The 18948-nt window shown below is 37.6% G+C and overlaps 1 protein-coding gene across 3 annotated transcripts in view; it reads left to right on the top strand.

The window, feature by feature from the left end:
• Nucleotides 1–8856, top strand: part of TAB2 (TGF-beta activated kinase 1 (MAP3K7) binding protein 2) — a 71731-nt gene extending 62875 nt beyond the window's left edge. For all 3 annotated transcript variants that reach the window (XM_068938780.1, XM_068938778.1, XM_009685813.2), the window contains 4 exons: nucleotides 2215–2375; nucleotides 2988–3081; nucleotides 4472–4552; nucleotides 6800–8856. In XM_068938780.1, coding sequence (XP_068794881.1) covers nucleotides 2215–2375; nucleotides 2988–3081; nucleotides 4472–4552; nucleotides 6800–6945 — 482 coding nt within the window. In that variant the 3' untranslated portion in view covers nucleotides 6946–8856. The remainder of the gene's footprint in view (nucleotides 1–2214; nucleotides 2376–2987; nucleotides 3082–4471; nucleotides 4553–6799) is intronic.
• The last annotated feature ends 10092 nt before the right edge of the window (nucleotides 8857–18948 follow it).

Here is an 18948-nt window from a genome sequence, read left to right as displayed (position 1 = left end):
CGTGTCTATAGAGTGATGTGAAAATGAAAAGCACATAGGCATCCATCAGTGCCTTTCCATAATGAGAGCCTAATTTCTAAATCCCCAAACTTGAAAACATTGACATGAGAAGTTGTGTTTGCCTTCCCTTTGCAAGAAGAGCTAGAAAAGCACAAAAAACGTGAAATCTTCCAAAGACGCTGCCTTGCATAGTCTTACTCTTGAATGCATGCCATAAGGTGTCCTGGAGATACTTTGACAATATCTTCCCTATGTACCTTGTGCAGTGTACTGGCTAATAACCAGCAGCCTATGTTAGTAGTTTGACATGTCTACGCAAGAATCCTGAGTCTGTTTTGTAGAGCATAGCTATATTGCTGTAGACCAAGGACCAGACCAGCAGTCTGGACTTGGAGGAGTTCACCTAACAGTAATACCAAGGCAATGAAAATGGAAGATTCTACCTAAAAGTGGAAATCAAATGTAGAAGGAAAAGAGGTTTATGCTCTCCCAGCAGAAGTAGTAGGCAGAGTAGTCTTGGATTTCCTTTCTTCGTAGTTGCAGCTACATTTGTTACTCCTGAAGTTCAGAAATGGGAAAGAGTTCCTTCCTTCAGTTGTTTCTAAAAGAGTGTTTGAGAGGGGATGCTGTATTTTGAGACTCCTTACCTGCTCTTGAATCAATCTTCAATGAAAATCTGAATCTGTGGGGTTTCAGTTGTTACATTCTTACACTACATCAAAGCGCAGCAGCAGCTTTAACCATAACGTGGCTAGTGGCTATTTGGGTACGTATATAAACATCTCTACATTGGACAAAAAGAGATAGAAACTTGCACTGCTCTGTCATTTCAGTATCTGTTGAATACAACATGTGACTCAAATGAAGGCCTAGGCTGAATCTGGTTAAAGCCTTGTGCTACTGTGACAGAGTTCAAGTAGTTTGGCGCAATGCCTCCATTTGAAGAACCTCTGAAAGACAAAATACGTGTGAATGAAAGAACAGAAAGGAATAGCAGTAAATGGCAGTTCTACCTGCTGAAGATATGGAGAGCTTCCTGATGTGTGTGGTTTTTTTTTTCTTTCTGCAACTAATGAGGGAACCTAACCAACCAAAATTAGAGCAAATTTCAAACTTTTTGTACTTAAAAGAAATTGTGATGAATTAAGCCTCACATGCCAGCCAGAGGCTTTGTCAGGCAGAGTTCCAGCCTTTTTTTTTTTTTTTTAGTACCTTGCATTGCTACTTTTTAATAATTCCCACAATGCTATAAAGGCATCCATAGTTTCTGAAACTGATTATAATTCAAATTGGTTTAGTTATGTAATGAATGATGATACAGAAGTTGAAATGATTGTTGGGTTTATTTAATGAAATATGCTTTTTCATTTATATAGAGAGCAATTATTGTTTCAAGTAGTGATATATACTCATATGTTGACATTTAACAGTATACCTACCTTTTAATAAATTTTTGAATGGGTATGAATTTGCATATTCTACTACCGGCTGTGTTCTTTACAGCTTTGAAAAGTTATGTTTAAATGCTTACTTGACTGTTTCTGAATTAGGCCTCTTTATGTCATTTTCTCTATGAATAGTAAGCAGCATGAGATATTAGAAGCTGAACTAATGATTCTGCACTATAGTTCAGGGATAAATCGGCATATATACTCACACCTGTGATAACTGTAACTGATGTTTACCAGCTGTGTTGCTTGTAGTATTTTCTGTTTTGGTTTCACTTGATATATCCTGCTATGAAAAGAATATTGAATTATGTCTGAATCCCAATCACAATAAAAATCAAAATCTCAGTTCATACCTAGCATGTATTGCATTCTATAGCAGACACATCTCTGAAATCTGCATTGTACTATATATTTTGCATTGGTTGGGTTGAATACAGTGCAAGGAAACATTTGGTTTCAATTTCTAGTCATCATTCTGGTAAGAGTCACTGTGTTCTTGAAAAAGTGGGTATATTTTTGGATGATCGTCTATTACATTGGAACGCTTTCTCATTGTATTTGCTTGTTGTCTTTTTTTAATGCAGCCTGCATTAAAATTCCTTTTGTCTTATGGCAGAGGTTTTTCTTGTAAGAAAAATGGAAGAGTAATCAGTAGAAATGTTTTCACCCGTTTTTTCCCAAAAGAGTACTAACTTTCATCTTTATCTGATCTTGCCATGCAAGGGATAATAAATTAGATAAAATGGGACTTTATGTATTGCAGCTTTACTGATACACCAGAAAGCCAGGATGGAGCGACTGCAACGAGAACTTGAGATTCAGAAGAAGAAGTTGGATAAACTAAAATCAGAGGTCAATGAAATGGAGAATAATCTAACACGAAGGCGCCTGAAAAGATCGAATTCTGTTTCCCAAATTCCATCAGTAAGTTGAAATGCATGTAGGCTATAAACCTAAACCACAAGCATGTTCTGTCATAAAACATTTAATTTATTAATTAATAACTTGAATTTAGTTATAGGCATTATAGGCAGCGTAGTTTAGAGTGGTGATTAAATATGCTTTATTTAGCCACAACCTTTCAGTTCACCAACTACTTTGTGCAGTGTTCCTTTTAAGGGTAGTGACAAAAGGTTTGCATTTGGTAGTCCTTCCTGATGATCCTAAAGGCCTGATCATCTAAAGTTTCAGACTGTGATGTAGTACTCATATTGCTTTCTGCACAAAATAATTTTTGTTCTTCATCAGTATACCAGTCTCAGAAAAACTAGTTAATACACCAGCTATCAGTGCCAGAGGATAAGCCGGTGATCTCGTGGACCATTGGCCATGGTCTAACCACAATCTGGAATTGTTCAGTCAGCTCTGAAGTCTGATAAGAGAGAAGAATTCAGTGGGTCTGAAAGCTTTGCCATTGTAAGGGAAGAGTCTTTCATCTTCACTTCAAAAATAACTGAATGTTGTCTATCTACATGTGAATGATAACTGATATTAAAATGGGAAAACTTAGTCTAACAGGCAGATTTATGTTTTCAGCTGGAAGAAATGCAACAGTTAAGAAGTTGTAACAGACAGCTGCAGATAGACATAGATTGCCTAACCAAAGAGATTGACCTTTTTCAAGCAAGAGGTACAGTATGTCCTTTAAGTACATCAGCAACTGTAAACGTTGATCTTACTTTCTCCTTTTACCAGTGGCATGTATCCAAAGTAGCTGTGTTATAAATGATGAGTACATACATTGTTTGCAAAATTATCGCTTTAGTTTGAATGAAACTGTGAAAGTAATTGTATTCTAAGCCTTTGTTCTTGTTGACTTTATTATTTTCCTAATCCCATTGTCATTCCTATCTCATTCTTGGCTCAGAAGAGAGAAACTTGTCATGCCGTTTATTTCATAAATGCTGAAAAAGATCTATTTGGTTATTTGAATATCAAAAAAGAGGGGGCAATTCTCTGAATGACATAGCCATATTTATATGTGTGTGTGTGTGTGTGTACCTCTTTCTCTCATCTTTCTCTTCTGACTTATATTCAGCATCTCTAGTTAGCAAATATAAAATACAACTGTGACTTCCGCTGTGCTCTCTTGCTTTCACCTTCCTTATCTGCAGGGAACACAGCCTTTGGTCATGAGGGTGAAATGATGAGACAGCTGAGCCAATCCAAGAGCTGCCAAAAGGGATGTTGTCCTCTCTCTCTGCTCCCTGCTCTTGCCCCACTTAGTGTGCTCTTGCCCTGTATTAGCTTTTAGACCCTTTGCAGAATTGATTCTGCTCACTAATCCAAGAAAAAAGTTGGATTGCTGGAAAAGCCTGCTACAGCTGATGTGTGGGAGAGGCACAGGAAGGAATAAATGGGTTAGAGAGAGAGGAGGACTAGTACTTTCCACTTGTGGCAGCAGCAAACAGTTAGATCAGCTCAGTCATGAGCAATGCAAGTTCTCCTTCAAACAGCGTACCTGCAGATAAAGAGAAAGTAAACAGGTATACTGAAAGTAATGATGCGCTAAAAACTTCACTTTAAATCAAATATTCAGATTGCATATATTGATATTTTATATCCGTGTTATGATAAATCTAGTTATGTCTCCAGAGTTAGGAGCTCCACTAAGTATATAATATACGGCGTAGTAGATAGGACACCTCTTTCAATGCAGTTACCATTTTAAAAGTCTCAGGCAAAATGTGTTAATAAAATGCCTTAAAACGAGAGAGTGGAAGAAAAGGGGTATTTGAGGAATTTGGTCTGTCAGCTAAGAACAAGAGAGTAAGAGTCAGGGCTCCTGGTTTCTGTTTCTGTCTTTATATTTCATATTTTAGGCAATAAATTTCTTCAAGTGCATTGTTGACACCACCGATATCTCACTCGTGTCTGCATTGACACTTTGATGCCAATAAGTGAATGGTAGTACTATCTCTTGGAATTACTGCTCAAAATATGATATGCTTTCATACCCAAATTTCTTTTAAACACTGTTGCACTTTCGTTCTTTTTTTTTTTTTTTCCTTCATTTTTAGGACCACATTTTAATCCCAGCGCTATTCATAATTTTTATGATAATATTGGATTTCTTGGTCCAGTGCCACCAAAACCCAAAGGTACTGTACCTGTTAAATTTGTTTTTAATACTAAAATCTGCCTTGCACCTAACATCATGTTCTTTTCAGTGAATCTAGTTTAAATGTTAATTATAAAATAAATTACTTTTTCAAAAGCTTACAAACCTTGCTATTTTATTTGCGTTGAAAGTAAAAATACTTCTATGTGCTTTTGTTTCCTCGCTATATTCACACCTTCAAGAAAGAGAAGTATATTAAATACAATATGTTTAAAGATGACTAATATATTGGGAGGTAGTTTCAGTAAATGGAAAGATCCATCTTTTAAAAATGAACATAAGATTTATTGCTTAGGGATGTGTGAAACTTACTCAGATGACTTCATCATTGTCCTTGGTGAAGGGTGGATTTGTTTATATGTTACAGTAATTCAGTTTGGTTACCTAGGCTGGGAGGATTTCCTGGCTGCTGTAAAATTTGTATTAATAATTATACATAAAAACCCCTCACTAGTTTTAAGTACAGTTTTAGGTAGTTGTAGAAGAGAGGGATACTGGCCATGTTATATTCCCAAGTTTATTAGTCAGTCTGAAACATTCTGTTTCTTATTTTGAGTTTTGCACCTTACTTTTTTTGTCCTAATAGGATGTCCAACAAAATAGATTAATTACCTCTTGGGTGTCACATAAAGCAGAGAATGAAGTTAAACTTGTTTGCAACGACGTATTATGACCTATAAGCAGACTGTCAAATGAAATAATTCCTGAATATAGCTGTGCAGTATTTCTGTCCAGGAGACTTCCCACATAATATATATTGTATGTGTGATTGGTCCTTGAAGTGAGTAGTAACTGTCCTTACAGAGTCTCATCTTACAGGCTTTGGGTCGGTCATTATTTCAAAATAGCCTAGATAAATTGGTATTTTTGTCCTGCAGACCATTTGCATCTCCTCCAGACTGGTGTTATCATCCATGCTTTTTAAGTTTGCTGTGCTTCTTTATCCAAGCAGTTAGTGAAAATACTGAGTAAAATCAAATCCATGTGCAGGCCTATTAGACATGTTGTTATACAGCTGAACCATGAGAAATCACTGTTAAAGGAATTTATCAAAAATTCTGTAAATTATGTAGTTTCCTTTACAGTAAATAAATCTAGATACTGTTGCTGCTTTCCCATCCTCTAGCCTATCAAAGAAAAGAATGAATTTTAATTTTCTGTGACTGGCTGTTGACATTCACATTGACTCATCTTTTAGGAACTGACAAATTTGTATTCAACAATGTGGTACAAACCCATTTTGAAAGTTCAGAGTTAACTCTGACTGGTTTATAATCCTCTGAAGCCTCTCTTAGAAAAGAAAGAAAAGATATAAGTGTTATTACTGCTTTTTAGTCCTTCAATAAGTTTAAATATAATAACTTGTAGTTATTCAGTTAGTTATTTTTGGGTTCATTTTATCTTAAGTTTCATTTTAGCTACAGTGTAGAGTGTGACTTAAACCAGTTTTCACTGTTCAGAGAGGAATGATGGGTAATTCTGTTTGCAATTGTGATATGAGGCATTGTACTTCCTGAAGCTGTCTCTGTCGTTTTGCGACAGTTGTAGTAAGTGGGTGGTTGCTAATGAGATGTTCTCTAGTTGAAATAATTTGGTAAAAGACTTTGCTGCAGTTGCCTAAACCAGGAACCCTTAACTTCAGAAATCACTCTTGTTATCTTTCCTCTTTTAAAATAGTCAAAGATTGTTTTCTCACATGTCATGCAAAATGATGCCCTTGTACACTAGGGAAGAGTACTACAGAGTGTGACAGAGGAAGGCACTGATTTTTATTTAGTATATCTAACTGCTTACCTGGCTTGGGGAAGAGCTGCTGATAGTCTCTCTAGGGTCAGACCGTTAAATATGTCAAAAGTTCACAGAGCACATATTTCATGTGATAAGAAATTTTAGACTGCTCCGTATTATCCTTTCATATTTTGTGCATGCCCCCTGTGTTAAATTGTTAATTTCATCTCATTTGCGTATGACAGCTTCAAACTGAGACTAAAAGGAAAACAGGAGGAAGGGATGGGAAACTAGCTTTTTGTAATTTGACCTTTTGCCCCCTGGCTGAATTATCAATCTGTAGTCAAGGAGTGGTAAAAAGCCACCTCTGTCACTTGTAACAACTGGGCAGTTCTCCAGCAGCAAGACAGTTCTCAGTTAGTGAAAAAAAATAATCTCAAAATTCTTTCCGTGCTGTTCTTGGTTAGTAACTGCTTATCATATCTTTTTCACGCCACAGATCAGAGGTCCATTGTGAAAACACCAAAGGCTGTTCCAGACGCAGATGAAGATGAGGGAGCTCAGTGGAGTTGTACTGCCTGTACCTTTTTAAATCATCCGGCCTTAAATCGCTGTGAACAGTGTGAAATGCCTAGGCATTTCTGAGCCAACAGGCCCGTTATCTTCTGTAAAACGATAAGCAAACCTACAAGGAATTATCCAGTCATTGAGGGGCAAAAAAGCATTTATGCGTAGGATTTTTGTAAAATTGAAGGTGTGACAAGATGGTATTTTGCTAATGTAAGATGTCAGCCCACAGAGCTAGTAATACCTCAGCGTTGTGTCACAGGCAGTTGAAATTCATCGGCTGAAAGGTAATCTACTGAAAGACTCTGTTGCCAGCTGCCTAAACCATGTACAGTATTACCAGTATCCCAGTAGTACACACCATGTTCAGTGCTTGGGTGTTGCCCATCCTCTTCTGTGCCCCGATGTCACTACTGAGTTTTGACAGGGGAAAGGAATAGAAGCTAGAGTTTTTGTTTTCAGAGCTTTCAGTGAAACACTACATGCACAGAGGAAATCTAAAAGGAACAAGGTTTAACTGTTTAAACTGTTTGCTGCCACATAGTGCCTTTAATAAAGGGAGGAACTTCACAAATCGGTGGTACTCTTTGCCTTGTCTTCCCTGAAAACATCTCTGTGAAGCCAGAATCAGTACAATCCCATCTAAAGATGAAAAGGAAAAACTGCATGCGTTGTCTGTACAATACACACAGTGAAATACCCCAGAGCTTTTCCTACTGTACATAGCTCTAGAGCCTGCTTTAAGTGATTTCTTTTCTTCACCTTTATTATTTTCTTGTACTTCTGTATGTATAGTGTAATAGTCTTTTTGTTAACTTTCTTTTTTTCCCTTTAAGTGATTAAGCACGATCATGTCCCTTTTTTAAGCTTTTTATCTGAGAGAAGCAATGCCTTAAAGTAAGAGCATTAATAAGAAACTATGCACAAAATAGCTTTCCTCTGCTCATTCTGTACGTTGCTCTTGTAAATGCTGATGATCTGTGAAGACCTGCAGATGCAGCGTGGTAAAAATGCAGGAGAAGTTGGAAGAGTTATGCATATAGTTCACTCTGTACACTGAGTTTTACGGTGGGTGACACAAGGTAGTGTTTTGTCTGGCATGAGGAAACTTTAAACTAAGAAACTTTCAACCCACCAACAGATCAGCATCCAATTAAGCTTGCTTCATCTGCTGGGTATCTTGCAGACTCTTGAAGAGAGATTCATTGGGGAAGTACATACAGTGCCAAAATCAACAGCAGCAGCATCATACAGCTTTGTTCAAGAACTTTAAATGCTTTCCTGTTTTGGCAGCCAGTTTCTAAACCTGACTTTGTGGTGAAGTCTCATATTTATAGAAAACAAGGATAGCAATATTTAGGACAACTGAAATAAAGGCTGGAAAAGAGACATCAGACTTGAACACTGAAGCAACCTCAAGCATCTCTTTGTTTTGATGATCTATTTTTTATTTTTATTTTTTAAGGAAAATATTCATATGATCAGGAATGTATGTAACAGATCAAGAAAATGGAATTACAGCACAGTAAACATGAAAGACAGCACACCAAGAATTGTGTAGCAGCACTTAGAGTGAGGCTGGAGGGAGTGCTAACAATGTAGCAAGAGACAAAGTAGACTGTCACCCACTGTAAACATTTGCCAGTGGACATTTTTATTAGGAATTTTACAAGTGATCTATGTGAATGCACAAAGGCCTTTGTTTTGAAGGCTTTGCATTTTTTTTATGTGGGAAGAAAATGCTAATCCCAGGTAATTAGGCAGTAGACCCAAAGCACTTGCATTCAATGCATTTTGTTTATAAAATGAGGCCTTGTTTTTCAGCTTCATCTGCAGTTCTATGTGAAGATTGACAAATCAGTTTTTACTTGTTTTATTAATAAAACCTAATTTGGATATCTTGAGTTGATGGTTTTGTGATTTAGCTGGGTAAACTGTCTTTGTAACAGATAAGTTATTTATAAAAATTAAAAAAAAAATTATATTCTATTTTTTGTTTTTGTGATTTGTTTGCTTTTTCCATGCTGTGAAGCAACGGGGTAGTCAACTAAACAAGTATTAGCAGTATTGACAATAAGCTGTTTTCCGATGATCACAGGTTTTTTTGTTAAGCCTTTGTTTGACTGAAGCTTGTATCTGGCCTCCCATGCATTGTTCTATTAATGCTAATCCTGTATGTGTATATAAAGGAATGTATAAAGGATGTATTACATAGAACCGCACCCACAGAATTATGTACAACTCCATATACTAAAGAGCCATTAATTTTTTCATAAAGTACTAAGCTAGACAAAGGCCCTTCTTACTGCATGCTGTAAGGGTTTAGCGTTTTTAAAATATCTTTCTAATTCAAAATAACAACCGTTTGTCCCAGGTGATATGTGAAATGCTTTGTGCACTGTTACATTAAGCACAATTCAAGGATTGAAATGGTTAGGCTACTGGTCTGATATGGTCTTTTGTGATATGTGTATTATTAAAGCTGGGAGAGATGGCATTTTCCTGGACATATCTTTCCCACTTGGACCCTGCCTAGACAGATGTTTGGTATGTGGACTGGGCTTTCCTGAGATGCAGTGATGCTGTGTGAAAGCTCTTCAGGAGGCGTCTTTAAACATCTACTACAGATCTAGCAAAAACATTCCTTACGCAGATTGATCAGCCAAAACGTGTGAAGCCACAACATGAAAATAGTGTTTGGAGTGAGGAGGAGGCAAGAATGTTTTTCAGATGTATTTAAAAAAGGGTATTGGCAATGAAGAGGAAAAACATATTTCTGGAAATATGTCAATTCTGTTTGTCTTACTCAAATGTTTAATAATCCCTTCCCTGTATTTGTTTACTAATTTTCTGAAAAAAATGCATACTTACCATTCTAACTACAGCTACACAACACATCAGTATAAGTGTGTATTGGACAATTTTCAGTAACTTATCTTGGAACAGTGGAAGAGGAGGAATGCCTTTTATTCCATAGTTTGTTTTTTTTTTTTTTTTAAACCTTTGCCTGTAGGGATTTTTTGTTCTGTTTGTATTCTGTATGTATTATGTATAGCATCATTAGCTCATGCTTCAAATTGATACCAATATGTTACTATATTTATATTGTGTGTTTTTAAAGGTTAAGATTTAAAGGATTTAAATTCTAACAGGTGAAATAGAACTAGGTTTTACTTCTGATTTTTCTCCTTTTCCTTGTAAAATATAAGAGATGAAACGTTTAATGCAGTAAGGTTAAATTTCATATCGTACACATCAGTAGCTTATTTTAGATACCAACTTATGACTTTACATTTCTATAACGTATTTGTCAGAGGTCTCTAAGTGTAAAAATAAATAAATGACGTCACTCTAGTGAGGAGGGAGAAGTACAGTTCTTGGCTTTAAAGAGATGCTCCTGGGTTTTTCTTGTTTTGTTGTTTGTTTTGAGGGGTTTTTTTGGATATGTGTGAAATATTCCGCAGGTTCAGGTTTGGAGTAACTTTGAGTGAAGGCAGCAAAACTGAGACAAAGATGTGATAATCAGGTTGCCGTTTCAGGTCGGTTCTGTGGCAGAATGAAGAACTGACTCCAGTTCATGTGGTAGGGGTTTTTTTTGTTTGTTTGTTTGTTTTTAAGTAAGTCAGAAAACTATTTTTCTTCTGCTATTTCCAATCGTTAGAGGCCAGGAGTGTGGTTGTGTGTGGTGCCCTTGGTGTTTAGAATAATTCTGAAATTTGGTATCTGCTGTCTTAAGCCGTCTGAAGCCTGTTTTTAAATCTGTGTGAATTGGGTATTTGTGCCTTTCTGTGTGAGTTAGGAATGAATGATCTTGAAATATCCACTTCCAATCCAGAGAGAATTCATTTTCCTCTACCTTTAATGTATATTGGAGACTGGAAACAAGTTGAAGCAAGAGTTGATTAAAGATGTTGAGCAGCACGTTTTTTAAAAAACAAAAAATCCAAGCAAACTTAAATATTGCTATCTATAGAGTAGCTATTCTTTTAGGTACTTCTCATATAGTATTCTAAAATTAAGAGTATTGTTAAGACAGTAGCAGTAGTAAATTTTCAGTACATTTCATTAACAGCGTCTTGTGAAACCATGATAACTCTTACCAGCATTTTGTCATAACTATAAAATAAGTTTAAATAGCAAGGAAACGCTTTGGCGTATATATTTTATTTATTGATGTGTAAAGAAGACACCTTTCCTTTCCTTGTGATTTGAACAGAAAATATTAATGCTAATTTTAAACTTTTGATTCCTTTTATTGGTAGAGAATGATTGCAAAGTATTTCTCTTGCAAGCATGGCTATGCTTGAATAGCTTTTCTGTTGCTAATGTTGAGAGATGGTCTTTGATTTTGTGTAGTCCAAGATGCCTTGTGAGGCCCATATCCTGTGTAAACTGTTTAAAAATTACTGGAGAGTAAGAGAACAGGGAGAGTTGGTTATGAAGTGTTTGAGAGCTCTGGGCTCCACGACAAACTTAAGTACTGTAGAAATACTTGACTTGCACAGAACATTGAGACTGATGTGATGAGACTAAATTCAAAAATTTAAAGGTTTTTTTTTTTCCATTTTGATATAATTCTGAATTACAGGGCGGGGAGGGGGGGAAGGGTTGAGGATTGAGCAATGGCATATCAGTGATAAGCTTGCTTCAGTAGTAGAGCTTCACAAGTACTCTCCCCGTTGGGAGAAAGCAATGGTACAAGTCACAGAAGCAATGGCTTCAGTTGGGTGTTAGGCGTGTTAATTCTCAGCAGTGTAAGTGGAAACTATTACATTTTCATCAAACGTGCAGATATTTTTAATACTTAATTAAAATGTAACAAGCACAGGCCAATAGAACGCCACTGCAGGCATGAGTTTAGCCTAGACTGTTTTTCCTTAGTAGGTAGTTTATGCCATACTCTTCAATGACGTAAGTTGTCGGTATCAATGTATAGTTACAGGAGAGTTTGGTTATATACATAGATTCAAATGCACATTACGTGCAAGCTTATTTAAAATAGTAAAATATTATGGTATTCCATGTGAGTGCAGGAGAAGAAAATAGTGTTTGAGTATACTTACTGTACTAAATTAAGTTAGAGATGCTTGTCTAAACCTACTTCTGTTTTTTTTATGGGTGTGCATTGTATTATGGTTTTAAATTCTGTGACTACAGACTATTTTCCCACACTGTTTTACAGGCACACAATGCCAATGAAATTTTGATGTAGGTGGTCTGCTAACAAGCGAGTAGAAGAAATGTATATTAAGTATTTTTAACGTGGCTTTATCTTAGCAGATCTTCAACAGACCACATCCCGGCCGTGACTGATAAGCCTTGGCTAAATTCAAGTTCTTATTGCAAGAGATTGAGGTCCAGAGTTAAGAAAAGGGCTGATGGAGACACAGGGAAGGAAAAAGGAAGAAAAGAATGTCATGTTCTTCATATATAAAAATGGGAGGTGTTGCTTTTCTCATACCCCACTGTCTAACACACAAACTGAAATGTGGCAAACATGAGGCCAGAACCTCGAAGTTGAAAAACCTGTTAATACTGTAGTTGAGAACTTAGAACATAAATGCGTAACATGCATAGGGGGGATTTGTGAACTTGGTCAGTAATGGTGTTATCTTAGAAGTCTATTGATACAGGTAAAGGAGTTCATCACTTCACATAGCCGCTCATTAGGGGTGCATCATTTTTGTGGTGGTTGTTTGAGTTAATTCATGTGTATATTCTAGGCATACTGACCGATATGTTTCCATCAGCTCGTTGCTTTGTGGACTCGTGCAATGCTGAACGAGGACAGCAGAAGAACAGTAAGGGTATGGAACAGCAGCATCAGAATATTCAATTTCCATGCATTTTTACAGAAAATTTTGAGTGGCCAGCTCCTCAGGCATGCTTAGAGGCAGTGGTACATGTAGTCCCCAAAACAGTTTCACGCATCCCATTTCTTATTGTACGACAGAAATGCGGATGTCACTATTATGTATCTGCTCGCTTGACAGCAATGCTTCCATCACACATTGGGAGTCTGATGTTTTGCACGTTTGGTTATGTGCCAAGAGGCAGTTCACAAAGTCTTCACGAAAAAGGGGAAAGTGGGAAGCAAACCCCAGGATATCTTGTCTGGCTTGTAACAGCCTCTTACCCATGGCAAAACGAAATGAAGAGCAGCCTGCAAGTAAAATGGATTAATCTGATGAGCCCGGTTTCAGAGGCTGGACCATTCTTCTTTTAAAATGTACATTCTGTAGTCTCAAAGGAAGGCCAATGCATCAGTAATCCTGAATTTGCTTTTTTTTTTGCTCATGTTACAGTAATAAACTCTTTAAAGATTTGTTGTTTTTTCTGATTGAGTGAAGTGAGTTCAAAACAAAGGTAAGTGAATGTTGATTTCTTTTCTGATGTGCCAGGAAGAGTGTATTTCAGCTATTCAATTTTATGTATTTATTCTATTCAATAGAATAAATGTTCTATTTAGAGTGAAAACTTGATTAGTAGAGTGTATTTGTCAGCCCACAAACTCAATAAGGAGTTAATTTTATAGTAGCTTTATACTTATGTTGATCTAAGAATATAAGCGAAGCAATGTTTGTTGGCACAGAGCGTGATCAGCTGACAGATACTACTTCATTTACAAATACCGTTTATTCAAGGTAGCATCTCTGTACGTTGTAGTTAGCCACAAGTTATAAATGTGCGCCTTTTTTTTTTTTTTTTTTTTTACTTTGTCGTTTCATCTGTTGTATTCTGTCTAGGACATAATTGGGAGAGGCAGTTGTTTTTTTAAAAAATCTTCCTAATTTGTAAGCTTCTCAAATATTCAGCTTCTCATTTTTCCTTTTCTTTTGTCTTTTCTATTAGTCACACTTCCAGAATGACTAGCTTGATGTGTTACGGTATTGTAATAGCTATATATAATAGTTCACTATCACCCAGAAAAGTCTGCTGAACTGCTGTTTGGAAAAAAGATACTGAAGATATTTTGATGCATTGAGCCACTTCCCACTGATCAGATTATTTTGGTTCTTGAACTGATTGGGAGCCTGCTTATGCTAGCAGGTAACAGTGGCAAAAAAAGGTGAAATGCCACTCTTGGAGGCATTTGGCCAAAACTAAATTTGTCTAAGAGGACCTGCTAGTTGGAAATGCCTGGGAAAGCAAATCAAGAAAGCTGTAAGTGGAAGAACCTTCTTCTGCAACAACCGAAGCAGCAGCAGGTTCAGAGCTTCATTTTGGTGGAAAATGTACAGCACCCTTTTAGCATCTGTAAGCTTCCTCACATGTATAACCTGTAAGCACATCCTAAAAAAAACACGTTTTCTCACAGCTTTTAATTCATATGGTTTTTTTGCTGCTTCTCGGGAGGGAGATGAGAGACAGGGAAATAGTTGAAGGATTCTAGAAAATACTGAATAAGAACTGGTAAAAGTTCCACAGTTGCCTCTACCATCGCAGCAATCTGAGGCCAAGCATTTATCTCTGCAGTGTTGTTATGTCACTAGATCATTGTTTCTAAAAGAAACTGGTGATAACAGGATTGTGCTCTGAGCAGTGTGCAAAAGATTGGTCCAGGATTTTGCTGTTCCCTGCTCTTTCCTCCATTTCTATCCCTATCTTTGCTTCTGTCTTTTCAGTTTTCCTTTTTCGCTTGTGTTTAATGAGAGGCTTTAACAGCCACTCAGGACAAGTTTACTGTGTTTTGTTGTGAATATCGAGTATTTACAGTGAAGATCTGGTTTAAAGCTGGTGTGCGTCTCTTTTCTTTCATGACTCTTTTCCTCCTTTGTGTGTTTGGGGACTAAAAGTCAGATTTAATGAAACCTGGGAAAGTAAAATACTGTCTTCTGATGGAGACACCTGGCACAATAGGAAGAGATAGACAAGTGACGTGTTATCTGTCTATGAAAATAACTTCTGCAGACAAATTCTTAAATTACTGTCAAAGAGAGGATGTTGCCTGCTCTCATCAGGGAAGGAGACTGGCACTTGATATTTGGATCCAGTTCTACGCTGTGCTGTAGACTCATATGATGATTTAGAGAAAGTTACCTGAATTGTCTGTAACTGGCTGTAAATAGTCTGTTTTAGTTCCTCATCTAAAAACAGCTGCAGTATTGCCTTTCTCATTTTTGCAGTGTTTCCTGGGCTGCTGAAAGTGTTTGGAAGTGCATACATCTTTTAGTGTTTTCTGTGTTAATCAGATCTTTCAGGGGGTCATCCATGTTCCTGGATTTTACAGTTGGAGAATTGAGACTGTGTATTAGAGGTTCATACTGTACCAATGAAACGAAGCTGCTCTGCATTACTTAAGTCAGAAAAAATTTAAGAGTACTGTAACATTTAGCTTTAGAAAACCCTTTCTATTCCTTGGCACAGATGCCCTGTACGTGAGAAAGAAAACAATGTAATGTTAGCGTTTTGTGAGCTGAAGAGTTTTATCGTGACAAAAGCTTTCCCTCTTTAATAATGATTTCTACTTTTTTTTTTTTTTCTTCCCCCTGCTGAGCTTGATCCTTTAAGTCACTTAGACTTTCTGAGCCACCTAGGGACACCTGGAAGTGCTGCGCTGGCTGACCAGTGCTCTGCCCCTCAGAGCTTCCCTTGTGGCCCTGGGACTTTGAACTCCGTGAAGCGGAACTGCCAACTAGTGAGTGCTGACAGTAAGTTTCCTTTCTCTTCATGTACCTTACACTGCCCCAACAAGTGTCACCGGGGAATGCTTTTCTGCAGAGCCCACAGCCCTGGCCGTCATGCTCTGTACTTTCAGAAATGGGAGATACCTAGATGCATCAATAGTTTTGCTCTGAAAAATGTACTTTCGCATTTTTCCAGTGTGACCATAATACATTTCAGTTCTAAATGCTTCTTGAAGCAACAGTAGAGTTTGTTAATGGAGAGGAATAATTTACTATTAATTCATAATTGCCCCCAAAATAATTGTCTGACTTAACTGTGCCATGTGATCCAGTTGCATGTGGTGCAGTGCTCGGTTACCTCCCTCCCTCTTTGAGATCGCAGTTGCATTCAAAGTGAATATGAGGTCTGTAAGATGCAAAAGTGTGTCCTGTGTAGTTATGTTGAAAAGCATATCACACATCTCCTGATTTATCATTTCGTGTTGTTATTTGATATTCTCCTATCTTCATGCTATTCTTTTCCTTGACCAATGCCTGTACCCTGTTGTCAGGATTGTACCTATTAGTTTTTAATAGCATACAGTGGTCTAGTTCAAAATTTGAACTGGCAACTACCTCTCTCCTGAACTTCAGCTTGTCACCCCGTGGTGACCATGCTCTTTTCCCCTTTTTCAAATACTTGTATTAGTTCTTGTACTGCTCCAGAAGGTGATAGGCTGCTATGTGATGATTTCAGCTTATTATCTATTTTTAAACTTCATATATGAAATTCATCTCGTGAGTCTTTAACAGAAAATGCATGAATAACATTTTGGAGCAGGGATTGCGCCATCCCCGCTGGAAGTGTCCTCGTTACTAGTTTTCAGAGTTGAACTCTGTTATGCTTATTTTCTCTATGGAGCTATTAATTCTGTATTTTGACATCAAAACGGCACACCCTCTCCTGCAGGAGTTGGAGAATGGCTAATCTCAGCATTGCCTATAGTTTGCTCACAACTGCCATTTTCTAGCTAATGCAGTAGGGCGTTTAATTCTGAGGCTAAATGGAAGGTGTTACCAAGAAGCAAGGTTTTGATAAGAAAACTAAACTTTTTTTCTTTGTTTTTGGAATTCTGATTGCATGACCTTTTCATAAATATGATATAACCTCAGAAAGGTGATACAGTCATTTTACAGCACTAGATTCTACTCTTACTGGCCACAAGTTAATTTGTATTTATTTTTTTTTTTAAGAGTAAAAGCATTTAATTGCAAACTTATAAAAGACCAATAAGGAAAACAGCAATGGCAGTTGTGGATGAAAGCCTGAGGTAGGTGGCATAAATCTAATTACTGAGCAGCTTACTTTATCTGTCACTGGTCATCTCTTGGTAATGACTGTCTCATCCTCTAAAACAACAACCATCACTCAGGCTTAAAAAAGCTTATTTTCTTTGGTATTCTCCATGCTCAAACCCTGCCATACTGTATTTAGCTACACAAGTAGCTCTGTACCAGTTTCTGTTGGCTGCTTCAGGATGTTTTTTATTTGGTGGTTTGAGAAGGTGCCTGCCAGTTGTTAGGGCACAGGCGCAGTAAGTACCCTCTGGGTGCCCTTAAGCAGTAACACATGCCAGCATGCTCTCTGACTTTTTCCAGATGTTTTTTCATCAACCTCCAATATTTGGGCTAATGGAGCTTGCTTTCTGCACCTTTCTAACGCTTACACGCTGGAGTAGGTAAGCCTACGGCCACGTTGTGAGGGATTATACCACATAGGATCATGAAGAACTCCCAAACTGATTATTTTGCCATTCTGTATTAACTTTTTGGTAGCACCTTGGATGACACAGGGTTTGGTGTAACGTGCACAAATTGCTGAGTTTAACTCCATATGGAGTTGTCTGTTCTCTGAGCTGGTGGGAGGAGCTCATATTTCTTGCTTCATTCAAAATCATGTTAAGGCCAGCCTGTGGGAACCCTTGCTGCCATTTATGTGCTGCTTTCAGGGCCAATTACCCACTGTGGGTGTCCCTCACTGAAGAGCAATGTTTCTAGGCAGGGGCAACGCAACACGTGGGAATGTTCCAAATAAACCCTGTGAGCACAGTGGGTTGTACAACCTTCCCACTCCCAGCTCTGCATTGGTATGACGTAACGTGGCTTTGTGAAAAGGGTATATATGTCATAACGTCATCTATGTCCTCTAAAACATTTGGTTGGGAAGTTCGCTGGCGCATCTATATAGTTTAGAATTTAATAACCTGTGTAACTGAGTAGTTTCTCATTTGAACCGTTCAAGGAATCAGCTATGCTTGAGGCATGTTTGTTTCAAATTCCTCTTGCAATTTTTGCTTTCACTATGACAATCTCTTGAAAGCGATTTTATTAAAAATATTCAGGAAGCCTAAAACTTTCCTTTTAATTAGATACGTCCAGGAAGGGGAGGAGGTCTTTTGTTTTTACAGATTCAAGTCTAGAAAATACATATGACTTTTGAAATATTGTTTCCAATGGTTATGACAGAATTCTATCTTGAAATGGGACAGAAACTGCATTCTTTGGAACATAATGACTGCATTTCAGACTGTGAAAACAAAGAGCGGGGAAGCGTAGGTGCAGTATTTAGTACAGGCCTGAAGAGAGGAAAGTGAGGATGGTACAGTGGTGGGAATCATCCTAACTACTGGCCAGCAGGCCAATAGCAGCTTCATAAAGAGGCTCAGGAAATTCTGCCTTCAAACCAACGTTGCTGCTGAGCCAGTGACAGGATAGCTGGATATGCAGGAGTTATTTGTGACTCTGGCAAGGTGCTTAGAAACTAGTTGCAAGCAGGTTTCAGATAACTGTGAGCTCAAGCTTGCATGTGGTCTTTGTTGAAGACATGCGAGAAGTTTGCTGGCCTTTGCTTCGATATCAGGGAGTTCTGTTTTCGTTTTTACAGAGATGTGGGTGCACAATCAGGTTACCCAGCCTTAGGTAATTGCACCTCAGTTCAGCTGTGGACAGAGTTCCTGTCTCCCAAAGACAAGGAAAGAAGGTATATCTGCTAATTATTAGGGTGAGCGCAATAGGAAATTGTGACATTTTGAATTGCTTTGGTATAAGCTTCCCCTCCCTGCCCCTCTCCCCGCAATGCTGTCTTACAGTTGCATGCCTGGAATGCTTATTGATTCTCTCCTTAACTCTTGATTGACATATATATGAAATAATAAACTTGATTAGTTAAGATCCTCCTGTGTTTGGGTTGAGAAATACTGTCCAAAGTACACCTGGAAAAGACTTAGAGGTAAAGTTAGTAAGATAATGCTCTCCAGACTTGAACAGAAAGAGTTTTTCTAATTAATTTCTGTCTTAGGGTTGGCTATAATCCTTACCCAATTGGCAAATCTAGTTTCAAATTTCAGCTTTACAATATAATTGGCAGCTCAGCAAATTCATAAAATTGATCCCCATTCACACTTATTTTTGGCTC

The sequence above is a fragment of the Struthio camelus genome, chromosome 3 (genome assembly GCF_040807025.1).
Source record: "Struthio camelus isolate bStrCam1 chromosome 3, bStrCam1.hap1, whole genome shotgun sequence".
Lineage (NCBI taxonomy): Eukaryota > Metazoa > Chordata > Aves > Struthioniformes > Struthionidae > Struthio > Struthio camelus.
Note: the sequence above shows the minus strand (reverse complement) of the source record. Positions and strands in the feature narration are given on the sequence as shown.